The sequence below is a fragment of the Annulohypoxylon truncatum genome (assembly GCF_022578515.1).
Source record: "Annulohypoxylon truncatum strain CBS 140777 unplaced genomic scaffold F4807scaffold_2, whole genome shotgun sequence".
In the NCBI taxonomy this organism is placed as follows: Eukaryota; Fungi; Ascomycota; class Sordariomycetes; order Xylariales; family Hypoxylaceae; genus Annulohypoxylon; species Annulohypoxylon truncatum.
Genome location: NW_025953788.1, coordinates 420387 through 441377, shown reverse-complemented (window position 1 = coordinate 441377; position 20991 = coordinate 420387). Strand labels below are relative to the sequence as shown.

The 20991-nt window shown below is 48.4% G+C and overlaps 4 protein-coding genes across 4 annotated transcripts; 3 read left to right on the top strand and 1 right to left on the bottom strand.

Annotated features, from left to right (window-relative positions):
- Window positions 1–711: 711 nt before the first annotated feature.
- On the bottom strand, window positions 712–3051 carry F4807DRAFT_115040 (uncharacterized protein). The gene is made up of 3 exons (XM_047992817.1): window positions 2769–3051; window positions 1581–2720; window positions 712–1523 (listed from the first exon to the last, which is right to left on the bottom strand). The coding sequence occupies exons 1-3, from the start codon at window positions 2957–2959 to the stop codon at window positions 1013–1015; spliced, it is 1842 nt and encodes a 613-aa protein (XP_047858642.1). The 5' UTR covers window positions 2960–3051; the 3' UTR covers window positions 712–1012.
- A 237-nt stretch (window positions 3052–3288) lies between these two features.
- Window positions 3289–7303, top strand: F4807DRAFT_114978 (uncharacterized protein). Its single transcript, XM_047992816.1, has 2 exons — window positions 3289–3518; window positions 3599–7303. The coding sequence occupies exon 2, from the start codon at window positions 3701–3703 to the stop codon at window positions 7121–7123; it is 3423 nt and encodes a 1140-aa protein (XP_047858641.1). The 5' UTR covers window positions 3289–3518; window positions 3599–3700; the 3' UTR covers window positions 7124–7303.
- Window positions 7304–7605: 302 nt separating this feature from the next.
- On the top strand, window positions 7606–8843 carry F4807DRAFT_455763 (acyl-CoA N-acyltransferase; the record flags this gene model as incomplete). Its single annotated transcript, XM_048000772.1, has 5 exons — window positions 7606–7703; window positions 7783–7790; window positions 7906–8290; window positions 8458–8492; window positions 8590–8843. The coding sequence occupies 5 exons, from the start codon at window positions 7606–7608 to the stop codon at window positions 8841–8843; spliced, it is 780 nt and encodes a 259-aa protein (XP_047858640.1).
- A 6539-nt stretch (window positions 8844–15382) lies between these two features.
- On the top strand, window positions 15383–19510 carry F4807DRAFT_114882 (RhoGAP-domain-containing protein). Its single transcript, XM_047992815.1, has 6 exons — window positions 15383–15647; window positions 15709–15739; window positions 15838–17187; window positions 17243–18979; window positions 19033–19166; window positions 19219–19510. Exons 1-6 carry the CDS (start codon window positions 15567–15569, stop codon window positions 19357–19359), a joined length of 3474 nt encoding a protein of 1157 aa, XP_047858639.1. The 5' UTR covers window positions 15383–15566; the 3' UTR covers window positions 19360–19510.
- Window positions 19511–20991: the final 1481 nt, after the last annotated feature.

Sequence of the window (20991 nt, the reverse complement as noted above, 5' to 3'; positions counted from 1 at the left end):
TGCCAGTGGATCGACGTGCTGGCGTTCGGCATCAGGTTGTTGACGCGCACCCTGATCGTATCGCCTGCGTTGGCCTCGACCAGCGGCCCCGGCGACTGCCCGTTGACCAGGACCATGGGTTTCCGGAATCCGTCTGGTGCCGCGAGAGCCAGCGAGACGTTGAAAACGTACTCGCGGATCTTCTTTCCTTCTTCTCCTTTCCCTGAAGTAGGGGAAAATCCTGTATCGAGGTCAAGCTCCCTCCTATTAACCAGCCTGTCTATCGGCACGAACTCGAGATCTTCCGGTACACCCACACCATACCTACCACTATAACCCTCATCCGTCAGCGGCCTCTCATTCTCATACACGATCTTATACCTCCCGAGCCCGAACCCGCAGCCCGCGCCGAGGCCCAGCGCCGCGATAAACAGGCCCACGAGCGAAGCCACAAAAACGCGCAACGAGACCGATCTCCGCGGGCCCTTCTTCCCCTCGACGACGACGAGAGGAACGTCTACGAAGCTGTTGCTATCCCATGCCTTCGACGGCCAGTCCAGCATCGGGCTATTCTCGCAGTCGGTTCCGGGTCCCGGCGACCCCGTCGCGCTGCCGCTGCTTGAAGAGCGACGACCGAACATAGTTTCACCATGACTCGAACAGAAAAGAAAAGGACACTCGAACGCAGACCTACTCTTTAGATACCTTGGAACTAGGTGCAATGGCGGGGTGGGTTATCTACTTTAAAAGCGTCTTGAGTATAGTAAGGGATGCATATATTCGACACTAGGTAGGTATGGTATGCCTTGTCGCAGAACGCCCTTCCATGCGATGTGGCATCCGCACGATAATCAACCCACATTGAAGGGTGCAGTCCCTTAAGGGATGATAAAAATACGTGGCTCAGGGGATCAGGGGATCAGGGGAAAAAAGAATAGTAGCACAATAAATTGACGAGATGTCTCGTAGCTTGTAAATTTCCGATTTGCTATCTGTTTTACGTAGAATAGACAGCTCACAGGTGGGTTGATTATTACCTTCCGAAAAACCATCCTTTCTTCTGCGGCTGCGCTGGCTGGGCCGGCTTCTCTTCAGGCTCTGGGGCGGCGGCCGAAGCCTTGCCAGGATAATCAATGTAGTTCCAGGCAACATCGAAAAATAGTGGTTTCACTGGAATTGGATCGACCTTAGGTGGGAAGTCCACGAGACAGTTTAAGTCGACGCCTTCTGCCGGGTACTCGAATAACCGTTGTACCAAGGGAATCCTCGCCGCCGGGGGAGTTGTATTCGCTGCCTTCTTTCGCAGATTGTCTATTTCAACAATTGCGCGGCATCGTTGAAGTTCTCCCTTCAAGAGATTATGTAGGAATTGAATATCGGATTGCCGAATCTCTATGTTGCGGGGAGATGTCTCTGAAGAAGAGGTACCATGCTTGGAGAAAAACGCCGCGGACTGCTGGCTCTCGTCAAATGCGTGCTTGGTGAGAACCAAGGCATTGAGCGACTGGTCAGTTAGCGAATGCGACCGCGCAATAGAGAGAGACCTATATAGTCGATAAGTATTCATTCAAATTATATAAGCCGGAATTGTGAATACTGACTTTAGAGCACGGAAATACTTTGCAGTCGCATTCAATTGTTCTAAAAGACCTTCGTCAGCCGCAACACCGGGTAATTCCTTGATCGAGTCGATGCTCTGTATCGTAGAATCGTAAAGCACGACTTTGTCTTTGAGCCGAGAAATCTTTCTACCAGTAGGCTCTACCTTAGGCTTCTGGGAGGTGGCATCTTTCTTGGATTTCCGGGTAGTCGTCGGTGCTGAATCTAACAAGGCCCCATCATGTTCTCCGCTCAATACCCGGTTGCGACCAATTCTCCAGCTGATCATTTGATAGTTGACGGCTGTACGAGTTATTTGCAGACTCTGTATTCGAGGGTCATTCTGGGACACGCCTTCCTCCTTGAGTTCGTCGATGGCACGCTTAGTGGCATCGGCTGCGTCTTGGCTGGCTATGAGCACTTCATCATATGCTGCGGCCATCTCCTTCGGAAGTATAATATCAGACGATGCGAGTTTCTCTGCCAGCTGGGAAGTAGCCGTATCGGTCGAGGCCAGCGCAATTGCGATAGCTGCATCTTCGATCTTTACTTCTCGAGATCTCCACGTAATGGTCTGGGGTGCGTTCGGGGCGCCTACTTGGCCTCGTTGGGCATCCGAATCACTTGTCTTTAGTAATTCCGGGGCTAATTTGTTGATTTGTTCAACTAAAGAAGAGTCAGAAGAGGGGAATGCTTTTCTAGCTATGGTTGGTATCGCCAAGGTTCTCGGAACCTTGGACTGGTAGGCGGCATATCGAATAGATGGGTCGATAGTCTCCGATAGTAGATCTTTGAAAATATCCCCCTTGATCGCGGTGGTGAGGGCGGTATATATGATACGAGCTGTGGCGTAACTCCGTAGACAAGCTTCCCAGCTCTGTTTCTCAAATTGCGTCGCACCCCGTATCATAGAAGCGTACGCACGTGCTTCTAGAATATCCGTATCGCTGGCGCCACTTGTAGAACTGTCAGATAATATTTTGACGAGATCCTCGGCAGCTCGAGCTCCTTTATCCAATCTCGATATTATGTGGGAGCGGGTTCTGCCCGAGATGCCCTTGGTGTCGGCGGAATGGACGGCTTTAAATCTCATGGCGTGCGCCCAGGCACGCTCGGCTGTCAATAACTGGAGATGAAGATACCTCGTTCCAGTCAGCTATTAAAACCCCAACATGGAACATTGCGCATACTCATGGTTTTCCGCCAGCTTCTCGGCTGTGATGGTGTCCTTCTTGCTGAACTTGCCTCGATTCTTGGTGACGATATTCAACCTTTTTCGACAATTGTGTAACTTCTTGACCAACTGCTTGTGATAGGTGTTGTAGTCGCCATACAACAAGGCCTGGTTCCTGGCCGAAACCACGAAATTGGTGATGTCCATGCTTGCGCAACCACAAGCTGACTGTCGCCGGTATGGGTGAAGGTGGATGAAGTTAGTGGGGTTTGACGTCCAACCTACTTATTCTAAAATCCAAAATCCAATTTGATGTGGGGTCGAGATGCCCAGCTCTAAGTACCAAGGTACTCAAGCATCATAGGGCACGTACCTAGCCACAGGTGGCTACCTACCTATCACTAACAAGAGCGGCAGGAGGAATGGAGGGACAAAATGGAGGGACAAAGTTTAATTGATCCAGAGCCGTTTGTAGTGGGGCTATTCATCCCACCACGCATCTGTGACGCTTGTGGCTGAGTGGGTCCGGCTACTAGCTATAGTTAAAAAAAAAAAAAACCGATCGAAGCTGCCGACGTCGTTGAAGAAGTTTAAACATGGCGGGTGGTTAATTTTCCACTATACGTTATATGTCATAGCCGAAGCAGTCCGGTATGGTTTGTAGCCTTTACAACTATACAACTCAGACACGTCTGTTCTCTTCATGAGAATTAGACGTAGTTAATTGTTTAGTGAGTTTTGATAGACTGTTTTACACTGGTGCACAGTAAGTCTATCCATGGATGTTAATGAATTTGCGCCAGGAGCTCCTCGGACTTCGTCAGTACTAACACATATACGAACCAGTTCCCATAATGTCCTGAACTCTTATTTACGATTGCTCTACCCTCTTATTTCGAATTGTTGGCCGTTGCGCGAACTGTGTGCTGCCTCAGACGTATTCTTCTCATGCTGGAGAAGACAGCTGCCAGTCTGGAACCATGCGGTCTCCAACGAGTAGTTCCTGGCGCTGCCAAATCCTTGCGAGCCCCGAGACAGCTTCAGAGTGCATTCTGGAAGCACGGAGCTGCTGACATTGAGCTCACCAGCGCCTGGCAAGCTTTAATGCATGGCACTTTTGATTTCAACATGGGCTCGACATCCGAAGATAACAAGGGTTCAGCCCTGACGGCTTCCGCCTTTCTTCTCGACTTCTTATATCCAACTGGTGCTATCAACCTTATGCGCCGCTTAACCCCAATTACCCCTACCTCTACCAGCCGATCCAACAGTCTCCGCCAAGGCCAGCGTTTTGCAAAACTCGCCCCTCGTTTGTTTACCTCGTCTGTTCCTAGACGACAGGTCGATCGCCAGGGGGGCGAGTCTAGTGTTAGTCCGGAAGAACATGACCCTGAACCTGAAAATAATACCTCGGTTACGGAGACGGGGGAGGTCCCAGACGCAACCGTTGAAGATATAGTCCAAGAAGCTGATATGGATCCTAATGGAACACCTCCACAGCTCGATACTATAGAGGATGATATAAGTCATTTAAGTATAGAAGAGCATATTGAGGCGCTCGATAATCTGTTAAAGGATAATAGTGACGATCCCAAAGATATTGATCAGATCTGGCATCATTACAAGTTCTTAGATGAACCGTCACAATCTATCTACCTGGATCAGGTTTTGCTTTCTCTTTCGAAGAGTGGTCGAATATCTGACTCATGGAAAATTTCGGAACTTTTCCATAAAATGTCTTTACCACAGTGGACGAACCAGAATTTTGTGGCTGGTGTCACGGCTGAAATTAGCTTACAGAACGATAATGAAGCCGTCGAAATCCTCATGAGAGGATTAGACCATGAAGGTCTCGAAGTGCCCTCCTTAATTGACGCGCTCGATTTAATACTTGCCAGTGCATTGCGATCTTCTAAAGCGGAGTTATTATATAATATCTGGAGGCATTATCCCAAGATGGCTGCCAGATGGGACTTCGGGGGCATTGTATCGCAACTGAGACATGTTTCTGAAGTTCCAGGTCTCGCTGGGAAAGCTTTCGAATTCCAGACACGCGGGCGACAGGAGCTTCAAGAGCTCCAAGAACAAGACGGCCACGAGCTTGATCAGGAGGCGTTGGACACGCTGCAGAGAATTTTGGTCCGCAGGGCTCTTTTATCTTGTGCCGATGACCAAGTTATCCCCCTTCTTGGAATAACGAATGATCTTCTTGCCTTCGAGGAATTCCTACGTGGCGTAATCTATAGGGGCCAGGGACGACTTGGGACTGAGGTGTACGGGATCTATCGTGATCTCCCCGGGAGCATGCCGAGTCATCCCGTGCTTCATGAAATATTCAAAGCCTACAACGGTCTGAATGCGCCAATTTCAATCAAGTACCGCGGAGTTGAACTGCTGTGGGGAGACTGGCATAGGTTTCACACTATCCCTTCTCGCAGGGCCTTTCAGAGATACTTAGCTTTCTATGCAGCCCAAGGAGATACTCTTAAGGTTTACGATCTGTGGCCTAAACTTATGAAGCTTTACCGTGATGACCCAGAACTCCCGGCTATCAAAGCTGACGATACATTTTCGCATCTTCTTCACGTCCATGCCGTTCGAGGTGAAGTCGGAGAAACCCAACGCATTTTTGACGATATTGAACGGAAATTTGGCATCGAGCAAAATACCTACGCCTGGAATATCCTTCTGAATGCTTATGCGAAGGCTGGCGACTATGATGGCGCCATATCTACTTTCGAGAAGTGTACCGAGGCAGGAAAATTAGACAAGTATAGTTACGGAACGATGATGCAGATGGCCGGTTCTAGAGGTGACTTAGGCTTCGCGATTGATTTATATCGCCAGGGACTAAGCGCAAACATACGAGCCAACGATGCTATCCTCAGTAGTCTCGTCGACGCGTACTGCCAGAATAATCACTTACAAGCGGCCGAAGACGTCTGCGTTCGTGCAGCCAAGAGAGGGATCGTCGCAACTCGGATGTGGAACAAACTTCTCCGCTATCACGCTCTTCGCCGGGACCTAGCTGCCATCAACAAAGTCCTCAACCTCATGGCCGATAAGGAAATCCCTTATAACGAATTCACATACCTTGAGCTGCTTCTTGGCCTATCGTTATGTCGTCAATCTCAACACGCTCTAGGTCTCCTCGCATCCGCGTTAAAGGACAAAACCTTCGAGGTCACTCAGGATCATTTTCATGTTGTTATGGGTGCTCTGCTTATGACTGGAGAGCCCGCTACAGTCCGACGTCTTCACAAGCTGATGATAGAAAACGGCTTTCCGACTTCATCTACCAGTCTATTCCACTTGGCCCGGGCACTGGGGCAATATAAGAATTTCCCCCCGAAGCAACGAGCACAGTTTACCGCGACGGAATGGCTTGGCAAATCGCTTCGTACATTCTATCATATATATGGCCTCAATAATAATAATAAGAAAATACGCAGGCTAACATCATCCTACAAACCCAATCAGACAGGCGAGCTTTTGGGAGAAAGTATCGAAAAGTCTCATTTCAGCACCATGATTTACATGTTGGTTGACCTGAAAGATTTTGTCCAAGCTCGAGAACTTATTGACCTCTATCGTTATATCTTCCAAGGTGAAGAAGAGACTAGTGGAGTCTTGCCCGTCGCGATGCTTAACGCTATTATGCTTGCGGACCTCCAGGAAAAGCATTATGACCGCGTTGCCAAAACGTGGGATATTCTCTTCGAAGCGGCGAAGAAGGAGGCGCGCTCAGCCGACTACGTTGAAGATTTACCTCATACGCCGAAAATATCGCCCAAATATCGGTACGTTCTATCAGGCGGCTTAGAGTGCATGCAGAGGATGCTCTTCAGCCAGGAGGACGCGGTCGGCATCCGAAGTCTTATTCAAGAGGTTCGTTATGAGGGGTTCGAGGTCGATAGCAAGAACTGGAATTATTATATCCAGGCGCTCGTCCAGTTGAAAGAATACAAGGAGGCGTTCTTTACCTGCGAAAAGATGCTCATGCCTAACTGGACCGGTTGGTTTGTCTTGCGTACCAAGGAAAATGTACGGAATAAGCTATCGCTTGACTTGCGTCGGAAAGGATCTTCTCCCCGACATCTTCGGCCGGTTGCCACGACGCTATACTACCTCGCCAAAGGCTACATGGACCTCGACCGGCTCAGCCCTTTCTCTGCCGACATGGCGAGCACGTTCCTGGAGATAGATAGGGAGTGCGTGCAAGTGGTCCGAGCTATCAAGTCCATGATACGGGTGCACTCGCCCCTCGAGAACGAGATTTTTGACGAAGGGGATTTTATCGACGATATCGACTCTGACTCCGACGACCAGGATAATCTGATAGATGATAGGGAGGGGGAAGTCGTGAGATGATTCTCCTATATGTGAATATGGGCCTGGATTCCATGGCCAGTTGTATATTCAGTGCAAATGTATGTAGCACAAACTCGAATCTACGTGCAATACGACTCAGGCGACTACGCCAGGGGCTTTGGATTAGTGATCATAGATGCTGGGGTAAGGGAAGCTTATACTATAGCGAGTAGATTCCTGCGTTTGTATCGATTGGCATTAAGGCGCAGGAGCTAGAGCGAACTCGGCTTCGGCATGGTTGACTCACGAACCCCCAATTTTTGCCTAAGCATAAGCTGTTAGACAACATATTCCGTACCTTGTAGGTAAGCACATAATCCAACTTCAAGGAAAATCCGACCCAACGGATTACTCGGTTTTATGCTCCGAGTGCTAAGCGCCACACATCTCACACTTCGTATCCAAGCTATCCAAGCATTCAACCCATTTCGTAAAAGTCGGGAACTACACACGTCAAGAAACGCCGTTATTACTCCGAAAACATGGCGCTTCCGTTCCCGCACCCGTCGGCGCTGCTCCCGCCCGGGTTCACGATGTCGAGGGCCACGCCGGAGGACACGGAGGGGATGACGGATGTTTGGTGAGTCTTCTATTCTTCGCGCTTTGGCTTTATATACCTCCATAACCTTACTACGTAATACGATGCTAACTATACATAGTAAGTTTTGTCTTATATTCATATACTAAATTGCCTATATCGTCGCATATCCAACTCAACTTCAGCAATTGCCCTCTCCTATGAGAACTACTAACCATCCACCCCATCCTTTCTTGTAAAACAGACTTCCGCGCCTTCTCCGCCGTCCCCGAGTTCACGTACTGGTGGTCGACGCCCGCCGCAATGCGCGCGTGGAACGCGGACCGCGTCCGCGCGCGCTTCACCGACCCGCGCGTCCAGCAGTTCAAAGTCGCGGAGGAAGGTACGGGGAGGGTCGTCGCGTTCGCGAAGTGGGATGTCCCGGCTACGGTTACGGGGCTGAGAGGTGGGTTTGTGATGTATGATGAGAAGGGGAAGGTTGTTGTTGGAGGCGCGGAAAAGGAAGATGGGGGTGGTGAGAAGGGAGGGGATGGGGTTGGGGATGCGGGAGAGGTGAAGAAACATGGCTTGAAGGCGCCCGAGGGCGTTGATCAGGTGTTGTTTGATGAGATGTTTGGTGGGTTGATGAGGTATGCCTTGTTTAAGAATTTCTTTTGCCCCCTTTTTGGATTGTGGCGAGGTTCAGAGCTGCCTATTTGGGTTGGATAATTGAGATCGTGCTCTTGAGACGAGTTTGAAACTCGCACTTTTTCTGCTAAAAGCGGTAATTGCTTGTTTGGATACTGACCCGTTGTAGGATGCAGGAGAAGTGGCGTACGAGCGAGAAGTTGGGTATGTGGGATATAACGCCCCCTTTCTTTGCCTTTGTCCCTTTATCCCTTTTCGTCCTTCTAGGCGTATTATCTATTCATACTCACAGATGGACCAGTCCTAAGCATCATATGCACCGACCCTTCATACCACGGCCGCGGCATCGGCGCCGCTTTGATACAGAGCGTCCTCGCCGTCGCGGACGCAGAGCAGGTCCCCGTGTACTTGGAAGCCATGCCCCTGGCCTTACCCCTGTATCAGCGCCACGGCTTCGCCCAGGTAGATACGCTTGAATTCGACGGGGGAAAGGATGGTAATGAGCAGAAGCCTACGCTTGCTATTATGGTACGAGAGCCTAAGCCCGTCGTATAGGGGGAATGTTCGAAGACCATATGCAGCATAGCAGACAACGGACGAGATACTCGGGGTCGAGGTATGGGCATCGGTATAGATAGCATACCTACGGCGCATATGCACAATATAACGAAACCATTGTGATATACTATTTACCTCTGACGTCTTAAGATGTGTATAAGGGAGCGCTCGGCCCACCTTTGGTCCCTTACGTGATCCTATAATACCATTTACTCCAGGAAAGAACATGTGAAATAGAGGGGTTCTCATACATGGTATACCACATAGGCATAATTATCGTCTGATTGGGATTTCCTAAGATATATAACTCGACTTCGCGAGGAACTGATCTGCCCACGTGCCTCATCCCAAGCCGGCTACATCGTTTCACATACCGCGATATCTCCCAACTGCGCCGCGCTGCGCCGCCGTCAAGTCACGCTCCCGACCTACTTTAATTAGTACCTACCTAGCCTAACCCAACGTCGACGTTCAACCTTTCACAAACAAGCAGCCCGTCTGGGTCTCGTTGCAATCGAAACATTTCCTCTCTCATGAAACCATGCTAGCTTAAGTCATTCCCGGTTTTCGCGTTGTACTATATATATCCGCCTGATATCTCTGCATGCGCCGTACACCCACATGAGTGCGAGCTTGGGATGCTTAAGTTGGGTACTCAAGGGGGGGAGATCACAGGCTAACACAAAGCTGCAAAGCCGCACGATCCTCCGGCACTGGTGACGATGGTGTGGTAACACATTACATTATACGCCAGGTAGCTTGCCTACCTACATAGTATAGTGGCAGTAAGCACCATGTAAGCGCGGCCAACCGCCATATCGGGGACTTTATATATATATATATATCTCGATCATCTATCTACTTAAAGTTAAAGGTGCTTACAGACCATGCAAGGCGTAAGCGAGGCAAGGTTATGTAGGCTACGTGCGGCATCTAGCTTACCACCGCCTAGCCCAATCCTCCCTCATACATAACCTACCAACCTAGGTAGTTACAAAGAATGTGCGCTCCCGTTATATCGCGATGGGTTCCAAGGGGGTGCCGGTGGGCGCTTCGTCCATTATATTTCCAGATCTCCAGATTTCCCTTTTTGCCCTTCACTGCGGCATGCGGAACGGAAGGTCGCAGTCCCTGTGGCCCGCGGGTCTTGGAGGTCCGGGATTGGGGAGGTTCTTTACATAGTATATATGGGTTAATGCAAGGAGCTTCGGATTGGGAGGCGGGAGTGGAGGATGTAAGGGGATGGTGCTTGGCGATAATTATGACTTTGGATGACTCATTCATATATTTATATGTATATGTGTGGATGTGAGGGTTCACGGTGTTATGTTGTTATGTTGTTTATGTCGTTAGTTTGCTATCCATTGGTAAGTATAGTGCTTCGGTCAACGCTTGCGAAATATACTCATCCTATTATAGGTATACAATAATTGTTTCAACTATTCCCATGAACAGGAAACAGGAAGCAACCTATAATTAAGCCAAGCTTGAAAGCGTTTGCATGAGCAGGTTTTGTGAACTCGGGTCTCCTTTCAAACAGGTAGGTATACCGAGAAGTGATACCCCCTTTTTCCATAACTTCACTTTTTCTATACTCTAAATTATGATCAATTTATTTCCACTTACATAGTAAAGAAGAATGATAATCATTCGACTAAATGCTTAAAATAACTTTGCAACTTGTTAGCGAATAATAATACTAGCGAATATAGATATATATGCACTCAGTTATAGTGAAGCCTCGTGTGATCGACAGGTCGACAAGTTTGACAGGTGGATCGCGAGGGGCATCAATCAGGAGTCGTCTATATGCAAAGCTTTTAAGCACTGGAATAACGTCCATAGCATAAAATATTAAATGGAGAAGACTTCCACTTGTCGTCGGTCCCATCGTTGGGCCACGTCGCATTCCGCGATCTGGTTTTGTATTCCCATTACTACGTGGGATCTGCTGGCTACATCTCACGAAATTTTGCATCTCTTATTATTCTTGGCATTACCCAAGTGGTTCGTGGAGGATAAGCCCTAGGTTTCGAAGATCCAGATCGGATATTTTTATTTATTATCCACTATCCACCCACCGTGCGTTCGGTCAGCAGTGCCGGGTCGCTTAATAGCTTCACCTGTCAGCAGTGGATCTGAAAAGTATGTAATTCAAGATCGCGCTGTGTGAGTTAGCTCTTTGTTTCATTTGAAACATGTTGAATAAGACGCTCGACTACTTCCACCGAATTGTCGGCATTATATGCTCCGAGTCGTACCTTAGAGACCGTCTTCGGCCCGCGGTATTATCTAGTCACGTATGAACGCCTCAAGCATAAGCGGCTAGCATAAAGTCGCTCAAGCAGATCTTTCCCACTGGTACGTAGCCCCGAGATGCTAAAAACCTGTAATGTAAGCACACGAGTAGTTCGGACGTGACGGGGGTATAGCGACATACGGAAATATTTGCATGCATCCGCACTAATACGCAAATGCGTTATACGAATCTATCCGTAAAACACATTATGCGGTCCGAAAAAACGACTGGTTGGCTGTTTTCCGCAATGGATCGGAGATTTCACCTGGGTATGCCGGCGATGAGATGTCAGGATATAAACACTTTCAAAATTTTCGAAATGAAAGGGACAGGGTCGTAGGCATCAGGTTGATAAAGAGAAACAGCTGCCAGATCAAGGGTTTTCAACTGGAATTGGCAATTCTAGATTCCAACAAGTGGCAATGCCTTACAGCACCGGCAACACTTCGCCGGGACCGACTAATAATAATAATTATGAGTACCGCATTGGTAGACTGGGGACGAATTTGACAACAACTCCCATCCATGTCAACAAGGCGTACCCGAAATGATTATGTATATGCACGCTGCAGAGCGGCTCGATGATACAAGCGCGACAGCAGGTCCCAGCAAGACCCAGCAAGGATTCCAGGCTGGGGTTTGGGGTTGGGGTTCCTGGAAGTCTCAAGTGGGCGAAATGGGCGGTGGGACAGGATTCACATCTTGAAACGGCGCGACGTGCTGTAAGCGATCCGCCGCCAATCTCATCGGTTTGGAGGGTCCCCGTAATGTGGTCTTATTAAAGTGCGAATCCTGGACCGACTCTGGACCAACTGATAGACACTGGGGTGTATGGGGTGTACTAGGTATCAGGTACGCTGCCAGGCTCGGAATCGCTCTTGTGCCATCGCTCGAAAGAGAGCAGTGAAAAAGGCGATAGATAATAATGGGACGACGAGCTTGGCAACGACAGGGACTTTCTTATTTCCCCTAAATCAGCAACCGGCCGAATGTTACCTGTAACATTTGCGGACGGGCATGAGACTCCCCAGGATACCGAAGATCAACTCAGGGGTCTTATTCCGACCCTTTAAGGAAAACAGAACAGAGAATCGGGTCGCGGTTAGTTACTGTAACGGAAACACGTAAGGGAATTATATGGATAGTTTTTAGTTTCATAAAGATAAGGCTAGGCGTAGAAGGCCTACCTGGTAGTAGGTAGGTAGGTATGTTGATATGTACCTAGATGTAGAAAATGCTGCATGATGGAGGTTAGGACCCTGGAATAAACTTGATGCTCCATAGCCATCATAAGCATCGTGATCGTGACTGGGCCACGCTTACGTGTGCTTCTAGAAAGAATGACGAGATTGCGTGATGTCAGCATGGTGCATTCCTTTAGAAGGTATGAAGAGGTTGACAGGTTGAATAATATGTCTGAATCGTTTCGTGGCTGAACGAGAGCCATTCAGAACCATGCTCAACTTGAAACACGTTTTAGCGGTCCTTTTACCGCGCTCGAATTGGCCTGACTCGCGTTCCCCTGCTTGGTCTATCAGATCAACGCCGGGATTACATTGCGTGGCTTCGCACGTCACGGAAGAATCCGCCATTATAGAAAAGCCATTAATCGACCCGACTGGTAAACCGGCAGACTGGCAAACTGGAAGATGCGGGAAAAGCAATTTATTTTTAATGCTAGCCTGAGGAAGCTAAAGCTGCTAAGGTAGCTCTGGTAGCTCTCCGCCTGGCGCTTGGTGCTTGGTGCTTGGTAATCGATGACGATAGGGGTAGTCCGACTATAGAGACGGACTTGGTTTAAGTTTTATTTTACGGTTAGTATGACTTCTTGACGTTTTCCATTAATTGGTGCGGTGGATGTAGATGCCTCAGGAACTCAGGAAGCTTAGGAAGCTCAGGAATTCCAGTATGCATGTGTGAATTCATTCGTCCTGGTGGTGTTACAGAACAACGGCATGACGGCGGCGTGAGGACGGCACGAGGCGTTCTTCGGGTTGTTGCAGCTAGACACAGACATAATTCCTCTGGGACCTGGAACCTGGGACTTTGAAGAAAGCCACCGAATGCCATATGAGGAGAATGAGTTGACGGTATGGGGCTCTTTGCGGTGCCGATCTCTAGGCCGCTGGGCCAGACCGCCTCCAAGCAGGTACCAAGACTTTTTGCACGTAGCACGAGTTCCGCCACGTTCATGTAAAGAAGATCGCTAGCGCTAGAACTTTCTCGTTGGCCAACAATGCATTGTTGCGTGCCTGCTTTTGCCTGCTTTGTATGTGTACTGTACTTCCATACATACCTACATATAGGCATGTAGGTAACAACACATCAAAAGTCGGGACCCGAAGCATGATTCGGAAAGAAACTCTCTGTATGTCAGTTTTGTAGCATTTTCTGCATTTTCTGATAGCCCGAATAGCCTACTCACGCTCTGACTTGTCATATGCGAGGCCTCTTACCTTTCGTTATTCGTTATACTAGCCAAGAAGCTGATGTGAGGGAAGATAGGATTCTTTTCTCTTGTTAGTCCGTTTCGTGTAGCCGCCTCTTGTCAAAGGTCGAGCTGTTGGAAACCCAGCCTGCCAGCCCTAGACGTTTGAGATGGCCACAAAAAGGCCGCAGAAGGATGGTTAGATTGTTTGAACGATCTATTTTGGACTTTGATCTAGTTGCCATTTTAACTCTCAATTTCATAAAAATAGGTGACCGTATTGAGATGATGGGTAACACTTTGCTTCGTCCGATTTGATGTAACTAATTTAGTGCCTGGTAAGGTTAAAAGGGTTGGGACCATTGAGACTGGAGGCGAGTAACCTGGATTACCTATCTATCTAAATATTCATCTAAAAGGATTATACTTTTCCAGGGTCAAGGGGATGTGGAGATCGACCCGACTTGCCGTTTTTACTAAAACAACGGTCAACAACTATATCCCATATCGATATTGGCTTTTATGTGAACTTGCCATCCCAACTATTAAATACCATTACTCAACCTGACCCTTACTTCAAATCACATTCATTATGCATTTCTAGTCAACACTTTTACACGTTGCCTTTCAACTCCCTTGAATTTCTCTATTCCCTCTGTGACTTTATATCCGAGCTGTGAACACAACATTGGAAAATAAAAGGCTTCAGGATAATATCTTGTACATGTCTTAGAAATATACGTGACTGTATTTATATTGAAAGCTAGCATACCCCTAATCGACTATACCCGGATAGACAGATTATCAGCTCTTCTATCGCGGATATTCACGTATCACGACAATTATACTTCGATCTTTTGGGCAAGTACTGTACATAACCGTCCCACTTTGGTAATAAAGGGTCCATCTTCTGAGACGGTTAGTTCAACTGGGGGCTCCATCCAGTGGCATCCACGCTTGTATCCCCTCCACGGGTTGCGATTCCCCCCTTTCCTGTGTTCCGAACTTTATCACTTTAGTCGGTTTAGTCAGTAACTTTGCATTGTGATTCATTGAATTGGATTGTTTGATTTGTTTTATTTTATTCTTTTCCTAATTGACCACAGAGCATCGACTGAATCGACTGAAGCGATCCACGATCTACGATCCATTCATCGCTCATCGTTCATCAAGTCCCCTTTCTACGTACATAACCAAATCAAATAAAAAAGACGAAGGAAAAGAAGAAGCAAAATATACCTTTCTTCCCCGTTCCTGAAGTTCCTGAAATCCCGAAGACGCAGTGCCGATTTCGATTTCCTGATCGACGTCGAGGCCCGTGAGTGGCATCTAAGTGGGCATTGGTTTCACCCGTCATACACTCCTGTGTCTCGCCTTGTGGCTTGCTGCTATAGTACACCACTTACTACGCATGCCTAGGTAGAACGCCTAAACTTTCTTTACCCATCTCGCAAACCACATACCAGATCATTACTCGCAGTACTACTCCCAGGACACAGTAGCGCCCTACAAGGCCTTACAAGGCGTTGTTACCTGCTCTCTGGGTCCGCTCTTTTCCTTCTCTTTTACTCACTCGATCTCTGCCACATCTTGCCTCGCGGCTCATCACCGCATCACCGCCATTCGAGATTTCGTCAGACAACCTCGACCCTCGACCGTCTTTCTAACAAACCACTCGAGTGTCTAGGTCAACGACGATTACACACCTATCTTTTCACCCCTCAAATAAATTAGTCGAGTAATTCCGCTTAATACTCGACATTTCCTCCTTCATTATTATCCCGAATATCCATCGAGTTGTCACCGTTAAGGAAGTGGCAGCTTCGATGTTGCGATAGCCCAAACTCGATCGCCTTTCATGACGCGCCGAACCTGAAGCTACCTACACCTCCTCATACTCGTAGAAAAGAATAGCCCTTCCCAGATCGTCGATTGGTTCGGCTAGGTTTAGATATCTTGCTTAGCATATAACTTCGGATCGGCTACCAGCAACATGGCGAGCAGCATCATGGACGAATACACAGACAGCCCTTTAGAGAGCGACGATGTCTTTCCTTGCAAGGGTTGCGGTGAGGTACGAAGCAGATACATATTCACTTAGAAAGATGGCATTGCTAAACTTGTTTTTTATATAGATACTTGAGGAAGGCAAGGCATTTGAACTAGGTGAGTTTACTTTCGATTTCCGAATATTCATTGCATTTCTGTTTGCTTATACTGTGCAAAAATATCGTCTGTGGAAGCTAATTCTAACATGGCTGCAGCCGGAAACCGATGGCATCTCAACTGCTTCCGATGCAACACCTGCGGTACTCTTCTCGATTCGGACGCAAACCTGTTGCTACTTGGCGACGGTTCACTCATATGCAACAATTGCACGTACAGCTGCAGCGCTTGCGGTGAAAAGATTGAGGACCTTGCAATATTGACCGGGGAGCAGGCCTTTTGCGCCGCCTGCTTCAGATGCAGGAACTGTAAAAGGAAGATCGAGAATTTGCGTTATGCTAGGACCTCGCAAGGAATCTTTTGCATGAACTGTCACGAGTCCTTGATGGCTAGACGTAGGAAGAAGTCTAAGGCTGCAGCTCAAGCAAAGGCGCGAGAGAAAGATTCATCCCCTATGATCATGGAGAAGTCCCTCCCGGCACTTCCTCCTAACGCTATACCCCCCAATGCGTTTTCGAACGACAGAGTCGAACCTGACTCTGACACTCCCACCGAACTTTCTCCGCGACCACGACCTTCGTATCCTCGAAACGACTCGTCTAGAAGTAGCTCGAGACCGGCTAGATCGCCTGAACGATCCGTCGATCACACTGGAAGAGATGGTGGCTTACTGCCTTCGCAGACTTATCGGAATAATCGAAACTCGGCAATCTTCGCAGGGGGCGATGTCGCCAGCAGCAACACCGCTGATGACCAAAGTTTCTTCATTCCCGTTGCCTTAGACCCGAGTCCAGTGCCAGCCCCAACGCCTAGATCCGCGACGGAACCTGTCAGCGATTCTAGTAAGAAGTCGAAGGATAAGGACTACTTCAACCTTTCAAAGCCGGCTTCTATATCGGAGCGGAGGGAGCCGGCGCAATCTTCGACGCCGCATATTGCTTTCCAGGAGAAGGGAAGACAGTCATCGTTTGACCACGAGACGCCTCCTCCCCGAGACTTGAATAGGAAGCTTTCCAAATCTAGCAGAAGCGATAAGAACGTACCTTCGAGGTCATCGCCAGCTTCGACTGAGGACAGAAGCCAAAAGATCACAACAAATGGAAGATCGCATCCCGCAGATGATTTCAAGTTGCAGGAAGCGCCTAAGAGTAAAAAGACGAATTCCAGAACAGAGTCCCAGTCGAATGCGGTCCAGGATTCTGTTAGATCTAGGGGTAGTAGCAGTAGTTCCGGCCGAAAAGACAAGGAGGCATTCCCCAGTCTACCACTGGCCGATTCGCCCCAACTCTTGCAAGCTGGCGACAAGACTAGCACCCCGCGCAGCTCACAGGAATCTCGCCTCAAAGACGAAGATGAAGTACGGTCGAATGAATCTTTAGCTACGTCGGTTAGCAACAATGCGAAGCCCATCACTAGAAAGGAGCTTCCTCCTACAGCTGCTAGAAATGGTGAGTGCATTCACAAAGCACTTGGGTTTTATCATTAACTAACAGTCCTTTTTAGTAAACGGTACAGCATCTCGGCCTGGCGCGGCGGAAAGGGCTGGGGAGTCATACATGACCCCAAGAGCACCGCCCGCTCCACCGACGTCGGGTGCGGGCCAGGAGTCGGCCAGTTCGACGGGTGAGCCCAAGACATCGCCCAAGCTACCTAGGTGGAGCGCAGGCGGTGACTTCAGTATGGATGAAGACATGGCTCGCATCCTGGGTACGGACGAGGGCTCGTCTTCAATTCTTCGGCGGGTTTCGAATGCGGTGCGTCATGGCAGAACAAATAGCACGGAATCTAGCAACAACCTTCCTCGCACTGGTCATACGCGCAGTGCCAGCGAAACAACGCGCACAACCACATCACCACGTTGGCCAAAAACTCCAATCGCGGAGGATGCAGTAAATGGCCATTCGCACGACATCACCAGCCCTCTATCGATAGCTTCGAACGACGACCCGATATTATTGAAGCGACGCCTCCGAAATTCTGAGCAGAGAGTCGCAGAACTGGAGCGCCAGTTCAACAACGAGAAAGATCTCAAGAACCTTACCATAAAATTAGAAGAGAAGCGCAAGACAGTATCGGTGCTAGATACGCAAACCGAGATCATGATCCGCCAATTGGAAGTGTTAGCCGGATACGTAGAAAGAGCTAAGGAAACGAAGAGACCTATCGACCCCCGCGAGCTTGAGGAATCGGCCCTGAAGGACTTCGTCCAGAAGCTCGAGAAGCTGAAGCAGTCCATGTCAGCCAGCCTAGAGCAGCTACACAGCGAGAGGGACGAACTCGTCGAAGAGAAGAACAAGGCAATCGCCGAGAGGGATCGTGCTCGAGTGGAGTTCGAACAACTGGTCTCTAAGAATGCGCAGTTGGCCGACTTGAACAACGACCTTACGAACCAGATACAGGAACGATTCAAGAACCACTCGGACCCTAAATCTCCTCCGAGTGGCCTTGGCATTTACAACCAGCACAAGGGCACATCCAACAACTCGGTTAGCTTAGATAGCTCCAGCATTCAGACCGGCGGATCGCTCCTTGCCGTCGACTCGGAAGAACCCATCCTCGAATCTGGACCAACCGTGGTCAAGATAGGAAAAGGCCAGGTCAAGAAGTTTAACTGGAAGAAGGGATCGAAGGCGATGGCCCAGAATATCGCCAAGGGAGTTAACCGCACAGTTGTCGCCTTCCAGCAGCCGGAGCGCGAGCGTCACTTGGGTATGGCGGGTGAGAATATCGGTCTTCCCTACAACATGACCGTTACGCAGGTCGAGGCGCCAGTCACACATATAGGCGGTCCTGTGAACGGCCAGAATCGCCAATTGAACGATGCTGCCAGCCGTCAAGGCTTCTTCAATTTCAAGAAAGGCCAGGGGATACAGAAAAGCATGACAACAGCCAACATTACTACTACTACCCAGGCAGCGGCCGAGCCGCCCTCGGTACTCTTCGGATCCGATCTAGCAGAACGAGCCGACTTCGAACGCCGGCAAATTCCCTGCGTCGTGACCCGTTGTATAGAAGAAGTCGAGCTCAGGGGTATGGACATGGAGGGTATCTATCGCAAGACTGGTGGAAACTCGCAAACCAAGGCCATCCAGGAAGGATTCGACAAGAACGAGAACTTTGATATTTCAGACCCGGATATGGACATTACCGCAGTTACGAGTGTGCTGAAGCAATACTTCAGAAAGCTTCCGACACCATTGCTGACATTCGACGTCTATGATCGTATTCTCGAGACGAATTGTAAGTATCGAGTGGACAAATACTGAGTATCAGATTAAAACTAACTTGACTAGCGATTACGGGCGATGCGGAGAAGTGCGCGCACTTGCAGAATGTATTCAAACAACTACCGCAGCAGCACAGAGACTGCCTGGAGTTCTTGATGTTCCATCTTCATCGCGTTGCCTCCAGAGAGCGTGAGAATCTCGTAAGTAAACGCATTTCTCTACATTCAGCGCACTCAGCTAATAGTTGATTAGATGACACCTAAGAACCTGGCTGTGGTCTTTGCACCTACTATTATGCGAGACCACACTATCGAGAGGGAGATGACGGATATGCACGCCAAGAATCTAGCCGTGCAATTCATCATCGAGAACACGCATAACATTTTCATTTAACCCAAGCCGGCTTCACTGCCATTGGCTCATTATACATACGATTCGATCCACGGACACATTTCATCAACAGAAAGAAGTACTCTTCACCAGTTTCCCGAAGTCGCAAAGTTAACAGCATTCGAGTAAACGCCTTAAGAGTCTTCGCAGACATCACCACCACACCAGTCCAGACTTACCGCCTCACTCCTCTTTTATTCACGGACACGACACCGACCCATCCGGCTCATTGGATTTTTTTTCGACTCTTTCTATTCGAGGAGGTGTCCCGGCGGGATTTTCTGTCTTTACGGTAGGAAATTTAATGATATCCTTGAGAGCATTGCAATTTTTGTTTCATTTCCGAGGAGAGGGATGGGTCCCGCATTCCGATTCTTTTCCTAAGAGACTTGGCAGCTGGATGATCCAAGTACTCAGAGAAGCATGGCTAGTCGGTTATGATAGGTTTTTGAGGGGGGAGAAAGCCAAAAGAAGGGAAGCAAGAGACACAAACAGAATATCTCTATGCCGTGCTTGGGCCAATGCCTAAGTACCTAGCTTTAAGGAGAGAGGCCGGAAATTTGAGTGCGGGAGTGGCTGTCATATTACGGGCTGGAGAATGGCCATGCTCTCCAATACCGTATGGACCCGACGTTACGTTAGCTAGGCAGGGCAGACAGTTGCTATGATCAGAGATCCTAAGTGCTGGTTAGTCGGGTTTATTGTGCATGTGAAGTGACTAGAAGTGACCTGATGTGCTGATAATCGACTATTGAGTATTGTAGAGGACGAACAAGTCTTTCCGTTATCTACATACATACGTGTTAGATTTTGAGAATATCCAGCCTCCCTATAAATCAATTATAGGATCGTATTTAACACAAGGCTCTCGGCCTTGCTTATAATCAAAAGATGGTATATTTCAAAATTGACTCCTGGTCTTACTAAGCTTTGCTATGATGAGGGTACGGCCGGTGGTTATGCCGTGTAATTTAGCAAAGATAACTATTTAGGAGCAAGGCTTCAGATGTTGATTATCTAGGTAGGCTATATACTCGCTGAGGATACTATGAAGAGAATGGTGTACGGGTTATAAAGATGGAATGTCGTCGTTTTTTTATAGTCGAAAAAAAGAAAAAGAAAGACAAAAATCTACACTGAAAGAATTCACCGAAATAGCACGCGTTCTAGAAAGGTCGAGTCAAGTGTACTGTGAACTAAGTCGGATGTTTGCCGTCGCCCCCAGATTCTCCTCTGGAATGGAAGTTGGATGTAGGCGTAGAAAATGTACAGGCGGATAGAACCCCATCTTATAATACTGCTTTACTGCTCTGCGTATATTGGCTTTACACCCACTGCTACCAATTAGCTGACATATCGACGAATCGCGCAGCTAAAGCTACCGCCTAGCTCGAGTGATTCGTTTTCATAACCTTTTTTTTTTTTTTTTTGAAACAAACTTTTACGCAATACGTCTGAATTACGAATTACAGATTACACGAACGTGGCTAGCCGTCCGTCCGTCCAAAACGAGACAAAACGACAAACCTCGGATTCTAAACAAATACCTAGAGTACCTACCTAGTAAGAGCAAAGGGACAAAAACTCCTAGTCAGGAACAGCTCGTCCCCCCCATGTCCGGCACATGTGTGGCCC